This window comes from Mercenaria mercenaria, chromosome 11 (genome assembly GCF_021730395.1).
Source record: "Mercenaria mercenaria strain notata chromosome 11, MADL_Memer_1, whole genome shotgun sequence".
NCBI lineage: Eukaryota > Metazoa > Mollusca > Bivalvia > Venerida > Veneridae > Mercenaria > Mercenaria mercenaria.
The window spans coordinates 80,263,217-80,279,805 of record NC_069371.1 but is presented as its reverse complement, the minus strand read 5'-3'; the positions used below and the strand labels follow the sequence as shown (position 1 = coordinate 80,279,805).

At 35.1% G+C, this 16,589-nt stretch overlaps 1 protein-coding gene across 3 annotated transcripts in view; it reads right to left on the bottom strand.

The window, feature by feature from the left end:
• Window positions 1–677: 677 nt before the first annotated feature.
• LOC123531184 (disintegrin and metalloproteinase domain-containing protein unc-71-like) overlaps window positions 678–16,589 on the bottom strand; it is a 74,385-nt gene continuing 58,473 nt past the window's right edge. For 2 of the 3 annotated variants that reach the window (XM_053517896.1, XM_053517898.1), the window contains 8 exons: window positions 13,647–13,842; window positions 12,622–12,733; window positions 12,200–12,316; window positions 11,585–11,753; window positions 10,491–10,719; window positions 9,673–9,775; window positions 8,703–8,825; window positions 678–8,360 (listed from right to left, as the gene is read on the bottom strand). In XM_053517896.1, coding sequence (XP_053373871.1) covers window positions 6,506–8,360; window positions 8,703–8,825; window positions 9,673–9,775; window positions 10,491–10,719; window positions 11,585–11,753; window positions 12,200–12,316; window positions 12,622–12,733; window positions 13,647–13,842 — 2,904 coding nt within the window. In that variant the 3' untranslated portion in view covers window positions 678–6,505. The remainder of the gene's footprint in view (window positions 8,361–8,702; window positions 8,826–9,672; window positions 9,776–10,490; window positions 10,720–11,584; window positions 11,754–12,199; window positions 12,317–12,621; window positions 12,734–13,646; window positions 13,843–16,589) is intronic. The other variant, XM_053517897.1, reaches the window with a different exon arrangement.

Here is a 16,589-nt window from a genome sequence, read left to right as displayed (position 1 = left end):
TCTAGGCCACTAGGGTACTGGTTCATCTGATATAGTTTTCATTGTCTGAATTAAATACTAGTAGATACTGGAGAATTATACGTGAAACCCGAGCTGTATCAGCTCACACACTGGCTCATTAGCATTCTCGTCTGGGTATACAGGATGTCGTCTGCATACCACGGTCACTGTGCTTCCTGCAAAGTATGCTCTTCTAGTACCGGTAGTAGATATTTTTATGTGGAGCTCGCAAAACCTTCGTGACTGCCTTTGTTTGAATACTGAATAAGTTAATAGTAATACTGCCATTTGTGAGACATGGCAACCACGAGTATCAAAGTAGGTGGTTGGTAGGAAGTGGGGCGCGGTCCTTACATAGCATCGCCAGGCGACGGTCTGTCAGAAAATTACAAATTAAGATGTAAACTTCATTATAAATTCCTTTTTTTAAAGTTAGTATCTTGTTACTAAATTCACACGGTAGATGTTTAACTTTATGCTTCATGCAACAACCTTCAATAAAGTCTTGTCTACTTCGAGTCAAGTCGTTAGGTAACGTTCTGAATTTTATTGCGAATTATTTCTTTCTGACACTTACTTAAACTAGTGAGTTACCTGTTTATAAATTAATAGGTGGGCAAAATATAAATCTTCTGAAGAATATGAAGAAAGGTAAGAAAATAAATACACAAATTAGCAATATTTCTTGTTATCTTTAATCATTTTCAGTTCATTTGCTTTCAAACTGAAACAATATAAAGTGTTAAATAGGGTCCATCAGTATAAAACACCTGGTATATGGCTAGGTCCAGCTAATCTGTACACATATTTATACATATAATTCTAACACATTAATCATTATAACTGGGGCCACAATATTAAATATAAACACGAGACAGCATTTGGCCTACATCATATCAAAAATATCCTAAAAGTAATTAACTAGGAACAGGAGAGCTTTTACAGCATACCAAAGAGATTTACCTTATTTTTTCATCCTGCTCTCAAAAATTTGCAGTTGACAAGATTAATTCATATTTCACAAATATTTTCAAACATTGACCTATCAAGACCACTGAAAATTTATCAAAAAATACCATTTATAAACTTTTAATAATTTTCCATACTGAATATTTTAATGTACATGAAAATACATAGTCTGAAGTATAGGTAATAAATCTAAAATGCTTTTCACAGGTAAAATAGTAGACTTACAATAAATCATGTGAAAGCATTTCAAATCTGTATTTATTCAATAGTGTATGTACTACATTACAGTATCATACAAGGATATCATTTATGACAAATGTTGTAGAGAAAGGTAATAAATTAATATGAACTCTTTAGTATGTACATAGAAAATATGAAAATGATTTGTAGACTGTAGTCTCTCACACAAAGATTACCAACAATCCCCTGACCATGTGTAAGTACTGGTCATGCACATTAAACTCTCTCATCATACACTTTAACCCTTACCCTGCTAAAATGGACTCATCCATCTTTCAATTTGGACAGTACTATTAACTGTTAAAAGGGGTGCATACCAAAAAGATATTGACTGAATGGCGACCAGTGCAGGTCATGATCAGACTGCACAAACGTGCAGGCTGGTCAAGATCTACACTTGTCGCAAAGCCAGAATCAATCTGTCCAGCGTACATGATCCAGCATGATAAGAGTTAAAACAATGATTTTTGCGTAAATAACTTTTTGCTTTACTGTTAAAAAATGTTACACTTCCACCATGTACACTTTAATTGATGTCAAGTAGACCATTATACATGTATGTTTTTATGAAATTAAATATTTTTGATGGTTGTTAAAATGAATGATAAGTGACTAGATTTACATAAACTGTTATCAGATCTCGTACACATTTGCAATAAAACACCACAATAGTATTAATCTGATATGAAAACAGCGTAAAATATTGTAAAACTTTGGTTTCATTACTATAACAAAGAAAGATCTCAAAATGTAAGACAGAAAAAAAAGAAAGTTTTGGTCATAAACAATGTTGTTAAATATCAAACGGTTGAATTTCCACCACTCCCTACCACCACAACTTGGTGACATTTAAATATGCTTTTCGTCTAGTTAATTGTTCCATTATATTTTGATGCATAACTGAAAAGTTATATGAGAGTGTGTTTGAAGACAGCTTTTTGCAAGTTTTTGCCTCAAAACTGACACCTAAATCCTACATAAATTATAATTTATAGTTGTGATTTCTTTTGCAGGAAGTATATATTCAATGGGTGCAAAAAAAACAAACATGTTTTTTAAATTTATAAGTAATCATATATCATACAACCAAAAACTGTTTTAACTTCATTTTTTTCTGCTTACAACACTAAGTTTTGCCAAAAATCTATACAAAAAGCAAAAAAGAAAAATAATTCAGGTAATTTTCCAAAAACGAGAATTTAGTGAAAAGTCATCAATTACACGAAAAACAAATAATTTGTCTGTTTTAGCCTAAGAAAATAAAAGCGTGATTTATCTTTAAAACTATAAATTTTTATAAACACTTATGAACATGTTTAAGGGGACAAGAACACTAATTTTTAAAGTGGTTTTAAAGACACCTGAAGTTGTAAAGCAAACAGAAAATAAAAATGTCATTAAAATTTACAAAATAAAAATATAGACAAGAGATAAATTGTTATATTGAGATAAAATAATATCAACCTAGGACGCAAGTATGAAGGGTGTCAAGTTCTCATGACTGTAAACTATTTTAACACATCTCTTACCAGATCAAATATTGTGAAGATCTTAAATTAAAGGAAAAAGTATGCATTTGGTAAATCTCATAAAAACAATGGCACATCATGATTTTAAGATCAAAATCAGAATTAAAACTAGACATGCTTTTGAGAAAAGCGCATGTCTCCCACAACTGCCTAATCCTCTGAATAGTAGTATATGAGTCAACCATGCACCAAGACCTCAACTGCATTATCAGACTTTGAGTGCTTTATCAAAAACAAGTTTCAAGGGCTATAATTCTGAAGTGCCTGGGCCAATTTGGCTAGTTATCGAACTTGGCCAAGGACTTATTGGCAAACACATTTTGTTCAAGTTTGGTGAAGATCGGATGAGAAATGTTTGACTTAAGAGTGCGTACAAGCTTTGTGACAGACAGACAGACACACACACGGACAGGAGTAAATCAATATGTCTCCCACACCACTGTGTGGTGGGAGACATAATTATGCATCTTTAATTAAAAAATAATAATGAACAAAACAAAATTTTCTTTAAACAAAATGCGGATGATATTGTGACCACAAACTTCACCAAGCATAAACAACAAGAATTTAATCAAGAAAAATCATTTAACAATTTTTATAAAACAGTATCAGCAAAAATAACAAATCAAATCAGGGTTTTAACCGGTCATGAAGATAACTGTAACTTGTGATAAAATCTTTCAAAATGACAAAATTTATACATCTTCTAATGGTGTGTATATTTGATCAAGCTGAAATTCATAGTGATCCTGTAAGACCATTGGATATTGTTCTTCTGACCATATGTAGAAGTCTATCAGGCAACTTTGGAAGAAGATCTTAGGTACCCCTCAAGGCAATACAGCAGACTAGAGCAAGTACCAAGGTTTAAAATCACAAAAGAAACAGTTTGTGTTTCCATGGTAACAAAAGTACTGCTGCTACTGGCAAATCAAAAAATATATTTCTAGGTATAAATAATCAGACTCTTTAAAAATATCAAATTAAAAATAGTATCAAAAACACATTACATTTTGTACTCAAAAGTAAATACTGCGGTAAAAAATAAAGAAAAATATTTCTACAAATAAAAGCTGTTTGAAAAACATTTGCCTGTCATGACAGCCTTTCAGAGGTATCTAAGTACATGTATATCACTTTCAGCCACAAGGTTATTTATACACAAGTAATTGGTAAAATAACCTATGATCCCCAAAACAAACAACTTCATTTACTTCATCAGGCAATCTTCCTACCAAGTTTGATTTCTGAAGGTCTTCATGTAACTGGACCTAATTTCAAGGTCCGCAATAAAAACAAACAGCAGCCTTAAACTACTGGCTACAGAAATCAACCTATGCAGTTTGATGACTGAAGAAACAAGCATTTGCCATTTACTGACCAGAAAACATTTTGCGTTCCAATGTCACTGCAACCTTGACCTTTGACCACAATAAGTATTGGGGTCAACTTCTAACTACAGGCAAGCATTCAATGATTTTTGACAGCCATTAGATGAAAGTACTAATCACTGACTGAAAACCGTTTAAGCCTCAAATGTTACTGTGACCTTTTGTTTTTGTTTGTTTGTTTTGGGTTTAACGCCGTTTTTCAACAGTATTTCAGTCATGTAGCGGCGGGCAGTTAACCTAACCAGTGTTCCTGGGTTCTGTACCAGTACAAACCTGTTCTCCACAAGTAACTGCCAACTTCCCCACATAAATTACCAGAGGTGGAGGACGAATGATGTCAGACACAATGTCTTTTATCAAATCGTCACGGAGAACATACGCCCCGCCCGGGGATCGAACTCTCGACCCCGCGATCCGTAGACCAACGCTCTTCCTACTGAGCTAAGCGGGCGGGTTTACTGTGACCTTGATAATTAACTTTCCTAGTATTAAAACATTAGTTATTTGTCTACTCAATACTGCTAATGATTCAGACCTTGACACTAATGGTGTCCCAGGATCACGAGGACCCCAAATTCTAGTGAGGGACACCAATTATTCAAAGCTTTGTTTTCCTCCAGGATACCTATTTTAATAATGACAGTGTAATAGTACGCATTCAATACTGAATTACATTCAATGATTTCTTAATTCTAACAGAATATACCACTATGCTTTGAAACAGTTTTCGCGACTTTCGCTATCGGGCCAAAAAATGAGAAATTCTATTGAGGGCATGACAGAACCTGTAAAAATTCAATTTGAAATTTGAATGTAATTTGAAACAAAAGTAGAAATAAATATGATATAACATTTAGTGGTAGATTTTAATACCTTTTCATCCTTTCAAACTTGAGGGATCTCAAGTCTTAGTGAGGGACACCAAATTCTACTTGTAGGGGGCCCTCTGGGACACCACTAAAAAGTTAGTGTCAAGGCCTGTCATTCTATTACGTTTGAAAGCCAAAGGCTCAAGTGCTTTTCAGTTATTGATTGGAAACCAATTAGCCTTATTAGGTAGTCTACCAATACACAGACAGAAGGACTGGCCAACATGTGCACAGCAATATATTCCATCTCCTCATCTCCTGAGAAGCAGATATAAATATATTTAATTATATTGATATGAACTTTACCTAGTGTAGGACTATTGGGAACTAATGTGAATACTGACATGTAGTTTGAAGTTTTGTGCATTAATTAGCTACACTGCATTACATACTGTGAAGTCATTAACATTCATGGGGGACTATTTTTGTGGACTACTTTTCGAGGATTTTGCGTATGTGTCATCCATGAAATTAAATCCTAATGAACAAATAGAATTCCTGTTCATTTTAAGTTAAACAATTTAAAATCCAAGAATTCATACCTCCATAAAATAGCTTTTTTGGTCCAAATAACAAAATTTCAAGTCCATGAAATTTAATGATCTCACATTCGATGGGGATTTAATATCCTCTGATAAATTGTTATACAAAAGCAACAATTCTACAGCCAAAAAAAATAAATATCACTAGTTATATTAATACATTACTATCAATACAATATGATTTTGAAAATGAGAAAAATAAATTGCACTATATCTGACAATTACTTTGGGCAGTGTACTCTAGCAGTTACATATAATAATTATCATTTTTTATAAACAACCATATTTACCCATCTGTAAGATGATCCTTCTATAAGACAGTCTCTTTAATTACTTCAAAATCGGCAGTATTTTACAGATTCTTTAATACTTTAGGTCAATGACACTGACTCACTAATAAGACTAGGCAACACATAAGGTCTAATTTTTTAGGAGAAAAAACTCGTCTTATAGGTGAGTAAATACAGCACATGTATGTCAATCAAATAAATTCAGATGCACCCAACAGTCTGATTCATATCTTTTAATGCAGTTTTCGCTACCCTGTCAGACTTCTTATGTTTTTGTTTGGATGTTACGAACAAAGAGGAATAAATTTTTTGTTCTGAAAGCACTGAACTTTTTAAGCAACATCAAATAAATCTTCCTTTCTTTCATACTTTGAATGTGGCAAATCAAACATGAATATAAGCAAAATATTTCTCATATAATTACCCATTTTCAATAAAGATGAATAAAATTTTTCAAAGGTTTTGAAAAAAAAATATTCTAAGCTTGAAATCTAGATTTTTCAAAATCACACTTCCTTAAAGCTGAATACAGGGCAGAAATTTTTTTCAACTGCCTAAAAGATATGAATCAAACACAATAAATACATACAATTCATTCAACACAAATATTAGAACTCTAATGTTTACAAAATTGAATACATTAACAAAGATCTAACATTCACAAAATCATATATTCTAGCATTCACTAATATCAACAGGGACTGAGTCAATTGCACTGTATCTATTAATCATTAACTGATCCGTCTCGTTAGCACCTTGCTGAGAATCCGGTTTATTCATTATCGCTAGACTTAAAGGTCTCTGAGCATCATGGGAGTCCCTGTTCTTCTTATGGTTTCTTCGACTGTCAAGTTGTGAAATTTCTTCCAAGCTTCTATCAATACATGGACCACTTCCTTTATTTTCTACATCAAAGTCACCCAGAGGCTTGGGATTTGGAAAAGGTCCATTTGCAAGCACAGGTAATGGTTCATGTAATTTATCAAGTTTACTATTTTCATTACCTTCTACACAATAATCTTCAAGATTTGAGTAGTTTAAGTTTGAGTCGTTTAAGCTATTTTTCATTTCACTGTTTGCAGACAGATCCATAGGTTCATATTCAGAGTTAACCAAAGTGTTTGTTTCTGAATTAAGACCAGACGACGAGTAGTCTGGTACAGAGTTTTTCAATGTTTCAAGTGTGCTGGTTCCTGACGTCACACTGCTGCAAGTTTCAGTATTTGAGCTAAGGCCAGTCATCGGACCAACCTGACTTCCTGTGATAGGACTCCGTTCATAGCACCCTGCATCAATCCTCGGAACTCCTTCCAACAACTTCTGTAAATCATTATCCATTGGATTATAACTGTAGCCGCCATATTTTCCAGCTGGTACCAGTTTTATCTGATTTGGACCAGTTCTAATAACAGCACTGAAATTTGGCGGGGATGCGGAACCTGAACGAGACTGGTTCCGAGAAATATCCTCGATACTAAATCTTTCTGGGTCATGTTCACTTCCATACCCAGAACTCTTTTCATACCCATTCCGAGAATTGGCAGTTCCATTGTTAGAGCTACATTCACCATTTTGGCTCCCTAGAGGGGTATCATTATTGTCTCTGTTCATGCTCTTTTGGCCATAATTAAAAATACTTCTGATATTTATTGGATTCATTGGTGGGGGTATATTAATATGAGGTAACGGTGACTCAATATCATCGAAATTAAAGTTTTCACCATTTTGTCCGTTGTTACGATGTAGCACATATTTACTCCACTGACTACCCAGTAAAGGCCTCAATGCTGTGCAGGTGCTCCCGCTGGTTATAGAATTTGGACTCTGTGGATCATGGCTACTTGCTGGGTAGTGGCGGTCATCCGTTGAGCTCGATCTCACATCCTCCGATGTCGATGGTGAAATCTGTACTGGAGGGTCATCCGGAGATGGTGACAGATCTATCGTATTACGGTCAATAGTTTGTAACAGTTCATCTAAATTTCTCATTCGCAACACCCTGGATTTTGGCGGTGATGTTAATGTTGTCTTCCACATGTTTGGCCGTTGAGCATGAGCTAAATTCGTCATAGGAATATCATATCCTGTGAACTTTCTAGGTGGTGACGGTGACCTATTTTGTAGGCCAATGTTACTAAAAGGTGGCGGAAGCATGAAATCAAAACTGGATGACTCGATCATATTATCCAAAGCATCAAGGGATTTCTCAGGCTCATCCGAGTTTCCACTAAAGATGTCCTGTATCTCACCTGCTTCAGTATCTTCTTCAATCTCATCGTATGGTCCGACACTATCCAGATCTCTCCCTGATGAGGTGGCTGTGTTTGATTCACTGCTCCGCCTTTCATTGGCGTATTTTACACCATTGTAGGCACCTTTCAAAATTCCTTTTTCTGGTCTTGCACTGCGAGGATCAGAGATTATAACTGGAGGGGGAGGTAACTCTAAATCACTGTCATCTTCAGACTTAACTCCCTTCTTGTTCTTCTTTCCTTTTCTACCTTTCTTCTTCTTTTTCTTCTTTTCATCTCTGCAATGTAAGAAAATTATAAGCATTTTAAAGAAGGAAAAGTTAAGAACTGCTGGTTACAATGCACAATCTGACAAATAACAGAAGTCTTCAAAAACTCGTATCTCCACTGTAACATGCACCTGACACAACAGGTGGTGTCTGATACGAAATGTTGACAGTTACAGCAGGTTTTAAAGCATATGAAGTGTCGGCCTAGACCGGATGCTGGGGAGATAAATTTAACACTAGCATGTCACTGGAAATAAGTTGTTAAAGTAATTTCAGAACTGGCCTTCTTGTCATCCACCAACATTACCCATTAATAGTCCACAAAATGTAGAAATAACATGCAGTACTTACTTATATGAAGGCAGGTTGCCGAAACTGATGAGTTTATTTGCACTTTCTATGTCGCTTTCTTCCCCATCTTTGGGGTACTTTTTCTTCTTGTGCTTCTTCTCCAGTTTGACAGGACTTCTTCTTCTACAAAAAACACAATAACAAAATTTTAATGTTAAGTCTATAGCCTAGTTCTGAAGTATTTGGGGCAGTAATTTAATTTCAAACTTAAGAGACATAATTTATCAAAAACAATAAAACAACAATTGTTACAAGCGATCAAATGAAAATATAGTGAAAACAGTAAAAGACAACTGTGAATTGCTAAAGGCAACTCTGATGCCAGAGTGAGCAGATTTTCGCTATAATAACAGAAATAATACTGTATCATTTATACCTTTTATAACCTATGCAAAAAGAATTACATTTAAGAAAATTAACCCTTAGCCTGCTGCAGGCGAATTTAACAGCCTTTGCAAACAGCTTGGAACCAGATCAGACGCCGATTAAATCGGCGTCTGATTAGGTTCCAAGCTGTTTGCTACTCTGACAATATTTCTTCCAATTTTGGAGCAAATTGAATGAACTTTACAATTTTAGCAGACGACATTTCCAGCAGACGACAATTTATCTAGCATGCTAAAGGTTAAAAAGAAATATTTGAGCTGTAGTACGGTGAATGTTACCACTGATAAAATTACTTCATGTCACAAATTAAGAAAAGGTCATGTTGTCTGTAAAGAATGTAAATGTGATATTTCATGTTTTAAAAATGCAGTGTAACCTGCCTTAGTGGTCACATGTATTAAGCAGTCAACTAACTTCCCAAATTTACTTTCTGTTCTAATTTCAACTTGTCTTAAGCAGCCACCTGCTTCAAACAGCCAGATTGTGTTGCTCCTTTGGCTGGCTGCTTAATGTAGGTTTGACTGTATTTTTATTTCAATTTTTTTTTGTGCAAGTAACACAGGAGGAATTTTAGAAAGCTTACCTGTAACACACAAACGAGAGGCCCAGAATGAGGGCCAGACCACCAATCACTGAGGCCAGTATAATCATCATCCACTGGGTGTTCAACCAGCCAGATTCCTCTGCTGAAACATAACGGTAACAAATTATACAAAGTATTCTTGTCCTAGTAAAAGTTTACAGATAGGGCAGACTGATTAAAAAGTCATACACTTCAGGCAGTTATTCATTTTTGGTTGGTCTGTCCCGTCAGAGCAATACGAATGGACTGACTTGTGTGTTTTACCCCGAAATCCCGAAAATAAGCCACTGCTTATTTTAAATTCTCAGAAGGATTTGGTGGCTTATTATTGAGAGTGGCTGTTTTTGAGTCCAGCGCACTTTTGAGTACATGTATCTTGTAACGGTTTAAAAAATACTGCAGATACGGATGTCATATTTTTGCTTTTTAGTAAAACATCGATGTTGGTGCTTAAACATAATTACTCATTAAAAAGTTATGTCTGGCCTAACGAACAAATACACCTATGATTTAATCACCCATCGGATATGAATAACTTACACAATACGTGATAAACATCACATTATGTTATCAATTTAACCAGGTGTACTGAGAGTTTTACAGTATTTATGGTGTCCTCACCAAAAAAAGTTGGCGGCTTATTTTTTGGGTGAAGCTGATTTATGAGCCTATTCGCCTGTAGTGAAACAGTGGATTATTTTCGAAGCACCTGTAGTTACTGAATAATACGACAGCTTCAGCAGAAAATATTCTGGTCTTGCTACTTTCAACTGCTGCAGCAGAAGACACTGTGGATGCTGGTACATGAAAGGACCTACCTTGCACCACTGCAGCAGACGAAAGTTCTGTGGATGCTGGTATGGCTGTACTGTGCAATACATCCCATGGAATAACCTTGACATTTTCTACAGTAGCTGATGTGGTAGTTGTTGTTGTTGTTTTGATCATATCTATTGAAAGCATTTTGCGAGTTGAGTTCAGCTTTTCAGAACAGTCCTCTGCTCCCCAACCATCGTTACAAAAACAGATGTCATCCTTGGTACAAACCTGAAACATAATTACTTTACATTACATGTTTACTTAGTGTTTATAAAACTTGAATAGTTACGACTGAATGTGAAACATTCCTATGTCTGGTTTGTGCAATGACCTGGGTAACCATTTTACTCACCCCCTTGTGGCCTTGACTGACAGGTGTTTTACTGAATGTTTAAGTTACTTTTCCAAAACTATTCTAAAATCAGTTTAACTTTAAAAGCAATATCTGTACAAATATAGTTTATGAGATGTGTGCTCAGGTCTAGTTTCTTTTACAACAATTTTTTAGTCATACAAAAGCTTGTAAAACATGAAATTATTTGGTCACTGTGACCTTGACCTTTGACCTACTGACCTCAAAGTCAATATGGGTCATCAGCTAGTCATGATCAACCTCCCTATAAAGTTTGGTCATCCTAGGCCCAAAATATCTTGAGTTAAATCAATAGAGGTCATCCAGAGGTCATGACCAATCTCCATGCGGAAACCAATTGGTCTATAGACCAAACGTCCGACATCTGCAAAAAATAGTACCCTCCTTCTTTGCAGGGGGGCATAAATGATAGTGTCTTCTTTCAGCAGTGAGTGAAATGTCCAACTTTATATTGCTGCTTTTATGCTGTTGACACATGACATGATATTCCACCTAGTAAAATAATACTGGCACTGGGCTGACTATAGTCCTTGTAGTACTAACGGTCAGCCCTTAGTAAGGCAGCTACTTGCACCACTGATTCATGTCTTTGGTATGGGAACCCACAACTTCCCACACTTGAAACAGGTGCTCTACCACTCTGCTACCAAGACGGTTCTTGAAGTTTATGAAATAAGTGAGAAAAGTGTAAGGAGAAATACTACTGTTACAATCATTTACCCCATTTCTAGAGCAAACAGCATCGGCAGATCCAGGACAATTTAATGGGTCAAGGTTGCTAAGCGCCACACACTTCCTGTTCATACAGACATGTCCATCGCCACATTTAGTACCATCTAGAACCAGACCAAGGTTGGGTAAATCAAGAGTTGATGGTCCATGTACTGTCCTAGAAAGGAAAACCAGTTTTATATAAAATGCCCATTTTTACTCCATCATTTTTTACTTCATATCTGGAAGATTTTTACAGTTATTGTATATTTATACTGAGCTTGACTATACATGTATTAGATATGTACTATGAAAATACCTACCTTGCACCACTGCAGCAGACAACAGTGTACTATTTTAGATATAACACACAGTACCTTTTATACACAAAAACATGTTAATTTTATTATCCTAATGAAGGTTCATAGAGAACCAAAACTAGTTGATCCATAAATACAGTTAAAACTTATCTGGTGTTCAGGCGTGCTGTCCCTCTATTTTAATCAATTCTCCGTTGCAGTTTTATGTTTAGATAGAAACTATGAAGTAATAAATATTCATATTTTAAAACATGAATTTGGATCTGATATATCTTTAAATCAACTGTCATTAAGAAGGACTTACTTGCACTCATATTCCAGGCCATTTGAAGAAAATGTAGTTTTTGAAGAATCTTTGTCAGGTCCAAACAACGGCATCTTGTTTCCCCCGGAACAATGCAACAGCCCACACTGTATATCACTGAAAACAGATTTTATGAATACAACAACAATCTGCCTATACTGCTCAATTGAGTATACACAATAGACCTTTCATTTTGGTGACAAAAACAGTTCGTACTGATGGCAAATCACTCAAAAGTGTCTCATCACACATAATGAATACATTTTCAAAGATTTCTTAAACGGAAGTTTTGACTTTACTCCATCAAAATTTAGTGTTGGACTACAGACTGGTAAACAGCACAAACTATCAACCAGAGATTTATTGAAGGAGTCATGTAATAATTCATATCATTATTCATTAAACAGAAGTAGTGTACATACTCTGGCAGACATTTAGCATATGATCCTGTACTGTCATCCTTCCCACAATGCCCATTGAAATTTCCTGTGGGATTAAATCTCTCATAGCACTGTAACTCGGCCTTATATCCATCTATAAAAATGTCAAATAAATAATTCATATAAATTATTATAGAAATGTTACATTTCCTTAATTGATAGCAAGTGCTCCCTTTATCAATTAACTAATTTCTATGCTTCATTGATTTGCTAACAGACTCTTAAAATACAAAATCACTTAACCCTTATCCTGCTGAATTTCTATAATGAACTGGTCCATCTTTCAATTTGGACAGTAACATTATCTGTCAAAAGGGGTGCAAACCAAAACAGATACTGACTGAATGGCGAGCAGTGCAGATCATGATCTACATTGGCCACAAAGGCAGAATCAGTCGTGTCCAGCATGGTAAGGGTTAAATTCGTGGGCATGAACATTCATAGTTTTGACCTAAATGGCTATTTCATGGGAATTTCAAATTCTGAATAAGAACTGAAGGAGTCTCCTAAAGTGTAATTTTCTCTTGTTCACAGGAATTTCAAATTCTGAATATGAACTAAAGGAGACTCCTACAGTGTAACTTTCTCATGTTACTTTAGATTTTTCAAACTTTTTTTTTTGCTAAAAATTATGTTAATATCAATAAACTAATGATATCTTCTGCTGAAACCCTGGTTAAGCATTTTTTAAAATTTTTTGTATATATTAATTGATTTCCCAACAGACACTTTTGCTTGAATGCAAGGTTTTCTACAGCTAATCTTATTGATCTTTTTTCTTCATAATATTCCCTACAGTCCGCTAAAAAGATGCAGTTATTAATTTCTGAATTGGTTAAGGGCCATTTCAATGTCAGATTTTATTTTGTATATAATTTGTGAAACTAAAGATTTACAATGGGACTTTTTTCTCATCAATGTGCTAAAAATTGCATTTTGTGAAACTTTCCCTGTCTCTACACACAAATGTACAATTTAAATCTAGATGAATGTAATTTTATATTTACCGTTGCCCCAAATGTGCTGGCACTGTTTATCAAGTGTGGGACAGATTCCTCCCATACAATAACCTGTCTTATTGTTGCACGAATGTCCATCTTTGGCATAATTGTTTGAAGGACACTGTCCGTCCTTTCCTGTACAGAACTCAGGAACATCACAGTCTGTAGACTTCTCACGGCAAACATAGTCAGGTGACAAGTACTGAAAAATGATTTTATGGAGTTATATTAAGGAGGTAGGTTACCTTCATATTCGTATGTGCGCATGTCCAACCGGAAGCTAACGTGACGATTTACGACGACGTTTACGACAAATTAAATGTGTTTGTATATTCATTCTCCTGAAAACAAATCATGAACCTGCCTCCGATCTGATACTTTATGGTTTAATAATGCAGAAATAATGAATCAATTGCCGCAGAAACGCTTCAAAACAATGTTGCCTTAAAATGACGTCATTGACGTCATGACGTTACGTGTCAGTTACCGCGCAAAATTAATAGATTTTATCTTGAAAGTACGTAATTCTGTGCATTTTCTTTATTTTAACTATCTTCAAATAACAAATATTTGCTGAAATATTTTTTATGAATCTTTTGCTCTGAATATCATCAATATCTTGCTTCTTTTATGTAGTTAAATTGAAACGTTATGCGGATTGTAAGAAAATGGATGATGGTAACCAATGTTATTTGGAATATAGTTGGATGAAAGGTTACTTGTTACGGCCATTTTCAAATAAAAAATCTAGCAGTTTGATTGGTAATACCTATTTTTCAGGTTCCGTTGATAATTTGTTACTTATATACTAAAACTAAGATCTAAAATTGTTCAAATTTCAGTAGAAAAATGTGGTTCCTTGAATTTAATTGATGTTACCATGGAAACGAAGCCCGTGACCTATGTATCAAAATGTAAAATTCAAAAGCGTTGACACTGGTCTATTTAAGAAACACAGCTTCGGCTTTTTATTTTCATTTCAACAATATCCATGAGAATAATAGCAGCATGCTGAACGATTTTTCCATGAAAAATGCCAGACGAGGGGTACTGCCGTATGTATTCTAAGCTGTGAAATTTGTTTGAATCAATGCAAATAACAAGAAAATATAACTTACGTTAGAAATAATATGTTTTAAAGCTACATTAACTAGAATGATAATCTTATTCAATATTTTTTATAAGAAATTTCGACAAAAAGCAAGATATAAGCTATTTTAAACATCTCTGTTGCCATGGTTACTGTAAACTTTAAGAAAAATAGGGTACCATGTAAAGTGCTTGGTATTTTGCTTATAATATTTCCCAAATATTCCATGTTGGTCATTAACAGAATGCCACTTAAGCCGTCGAAAACCCCTATTTTTATACATAGTTGTTTTAAAATGAGAGAAAATGAGTTACCATGGAAACACGAGCCCCGCGACATATACATTTAAAGCTTATATTAGAAAGCTAACGTGCATATTCGTAAACTTATCAATTATGCAGACTTCTACGGATATCAATGAAACTAAAACACTGAAAAGTGTTAAATATCCGTATTTTCCTTCTTCTTTCAATATGAAATACCTTTAGATGGTCATGTTCTTCAAACCTGGATAAAAAAATGAATTTGAAGGGACAGAGACAAACGAAATTGAGATTGTAGCAGGTAAAACTTCATATTACACGAAATACAAATAAATGCTGTGGTTAAACTAACTTGAATTTACCCTTGTAACAAGGTAACCTACCTCCTTAAAAGATTTATTTCTCAATCTTTAGGGATTATCTAGATACTGAATAGAAAAATCATTTCACCTATCCATATGTTTTTTACCAGTCAATTGCATTAGCAGTTACTGGAAGCAAAAAGCACAGCTGCTATGGCAACAGTCTCTTGGTAATCTGACTCTCAAAAATATCTTTATTGAACTTTATTTTAACAAAGCAGCTGTGACACTTCTTTTATTAGTTAGACTGTTTTTCTATATTGAACATGATTACAATCTCTTAAGACTGCTACTAATAAAGAAAGCATTTAAGGGAAAAATAATGAAACAAGAGCTGTCTCCATAGGATGACACATGCCCCCGATGGCACTTTGAATGAATAGTTATGGCCGATGTTAGAGTTTAGGACCTTTGAGCTACGGACCTGGGTCTTGCGCGCAACACGTCGTCTTACTGTGGTACACATTCATGCCAAGTTATTTGAAAATCCATCCGTGGATGACAAAGATATGGACCGGACACGCCCATCAATGCACTATCCTTTAACGTCTAAGTGTGGCCTTGACCTTTGAGCAACGGACCTGGGTCTTGCGCGCGACACGTCGTCTTACTGTGGTACACATTCATGCCAAGTTATTTGAAAATCCATCCATCGATGACAAAGATATGGACCAGACACGCCCATCAATGCACTATCTTTTAACGTCTAAGTGTGACCTTGACCTCTGAGCTACGGACCTGGGTCTTGCGCGCGACACGTCGTCTTACTGTGGTTCACATTCATGCCAAGTTATTTGAAAATCCATCCATCGATGACAAAGATATGGACCGGACACGAAAATTGCGGACAGACTGACAGACTGACAGACCGACAGACGGTTCAAAATCTATATGCCTCCCTTCGGGGGCATAAAAAGGAAAATGTAATAACTGTACTCCAGAGTTTTATTAAACAAGAAATAGAACATCAGTATATTGTGGACATTGAACCATATCATTTTTCAATGTATATCTGTTTTTTTTTATCGCCTACTGAAGTTGAAGACATTATTGCATAAACAAGAAAATAAGAGGAACCAAAAGGGCTTTGTCGAGACATCATACAAACTGTGAGATATGACTACTTTTAAGATGTACCAAATGAGAATAGTACTGCATAAACTTAGATTTCTTACATTATGTACTTCCTTTAATTGCAAACTATTATTATGACATATTTCTTTCAATTCCGTTC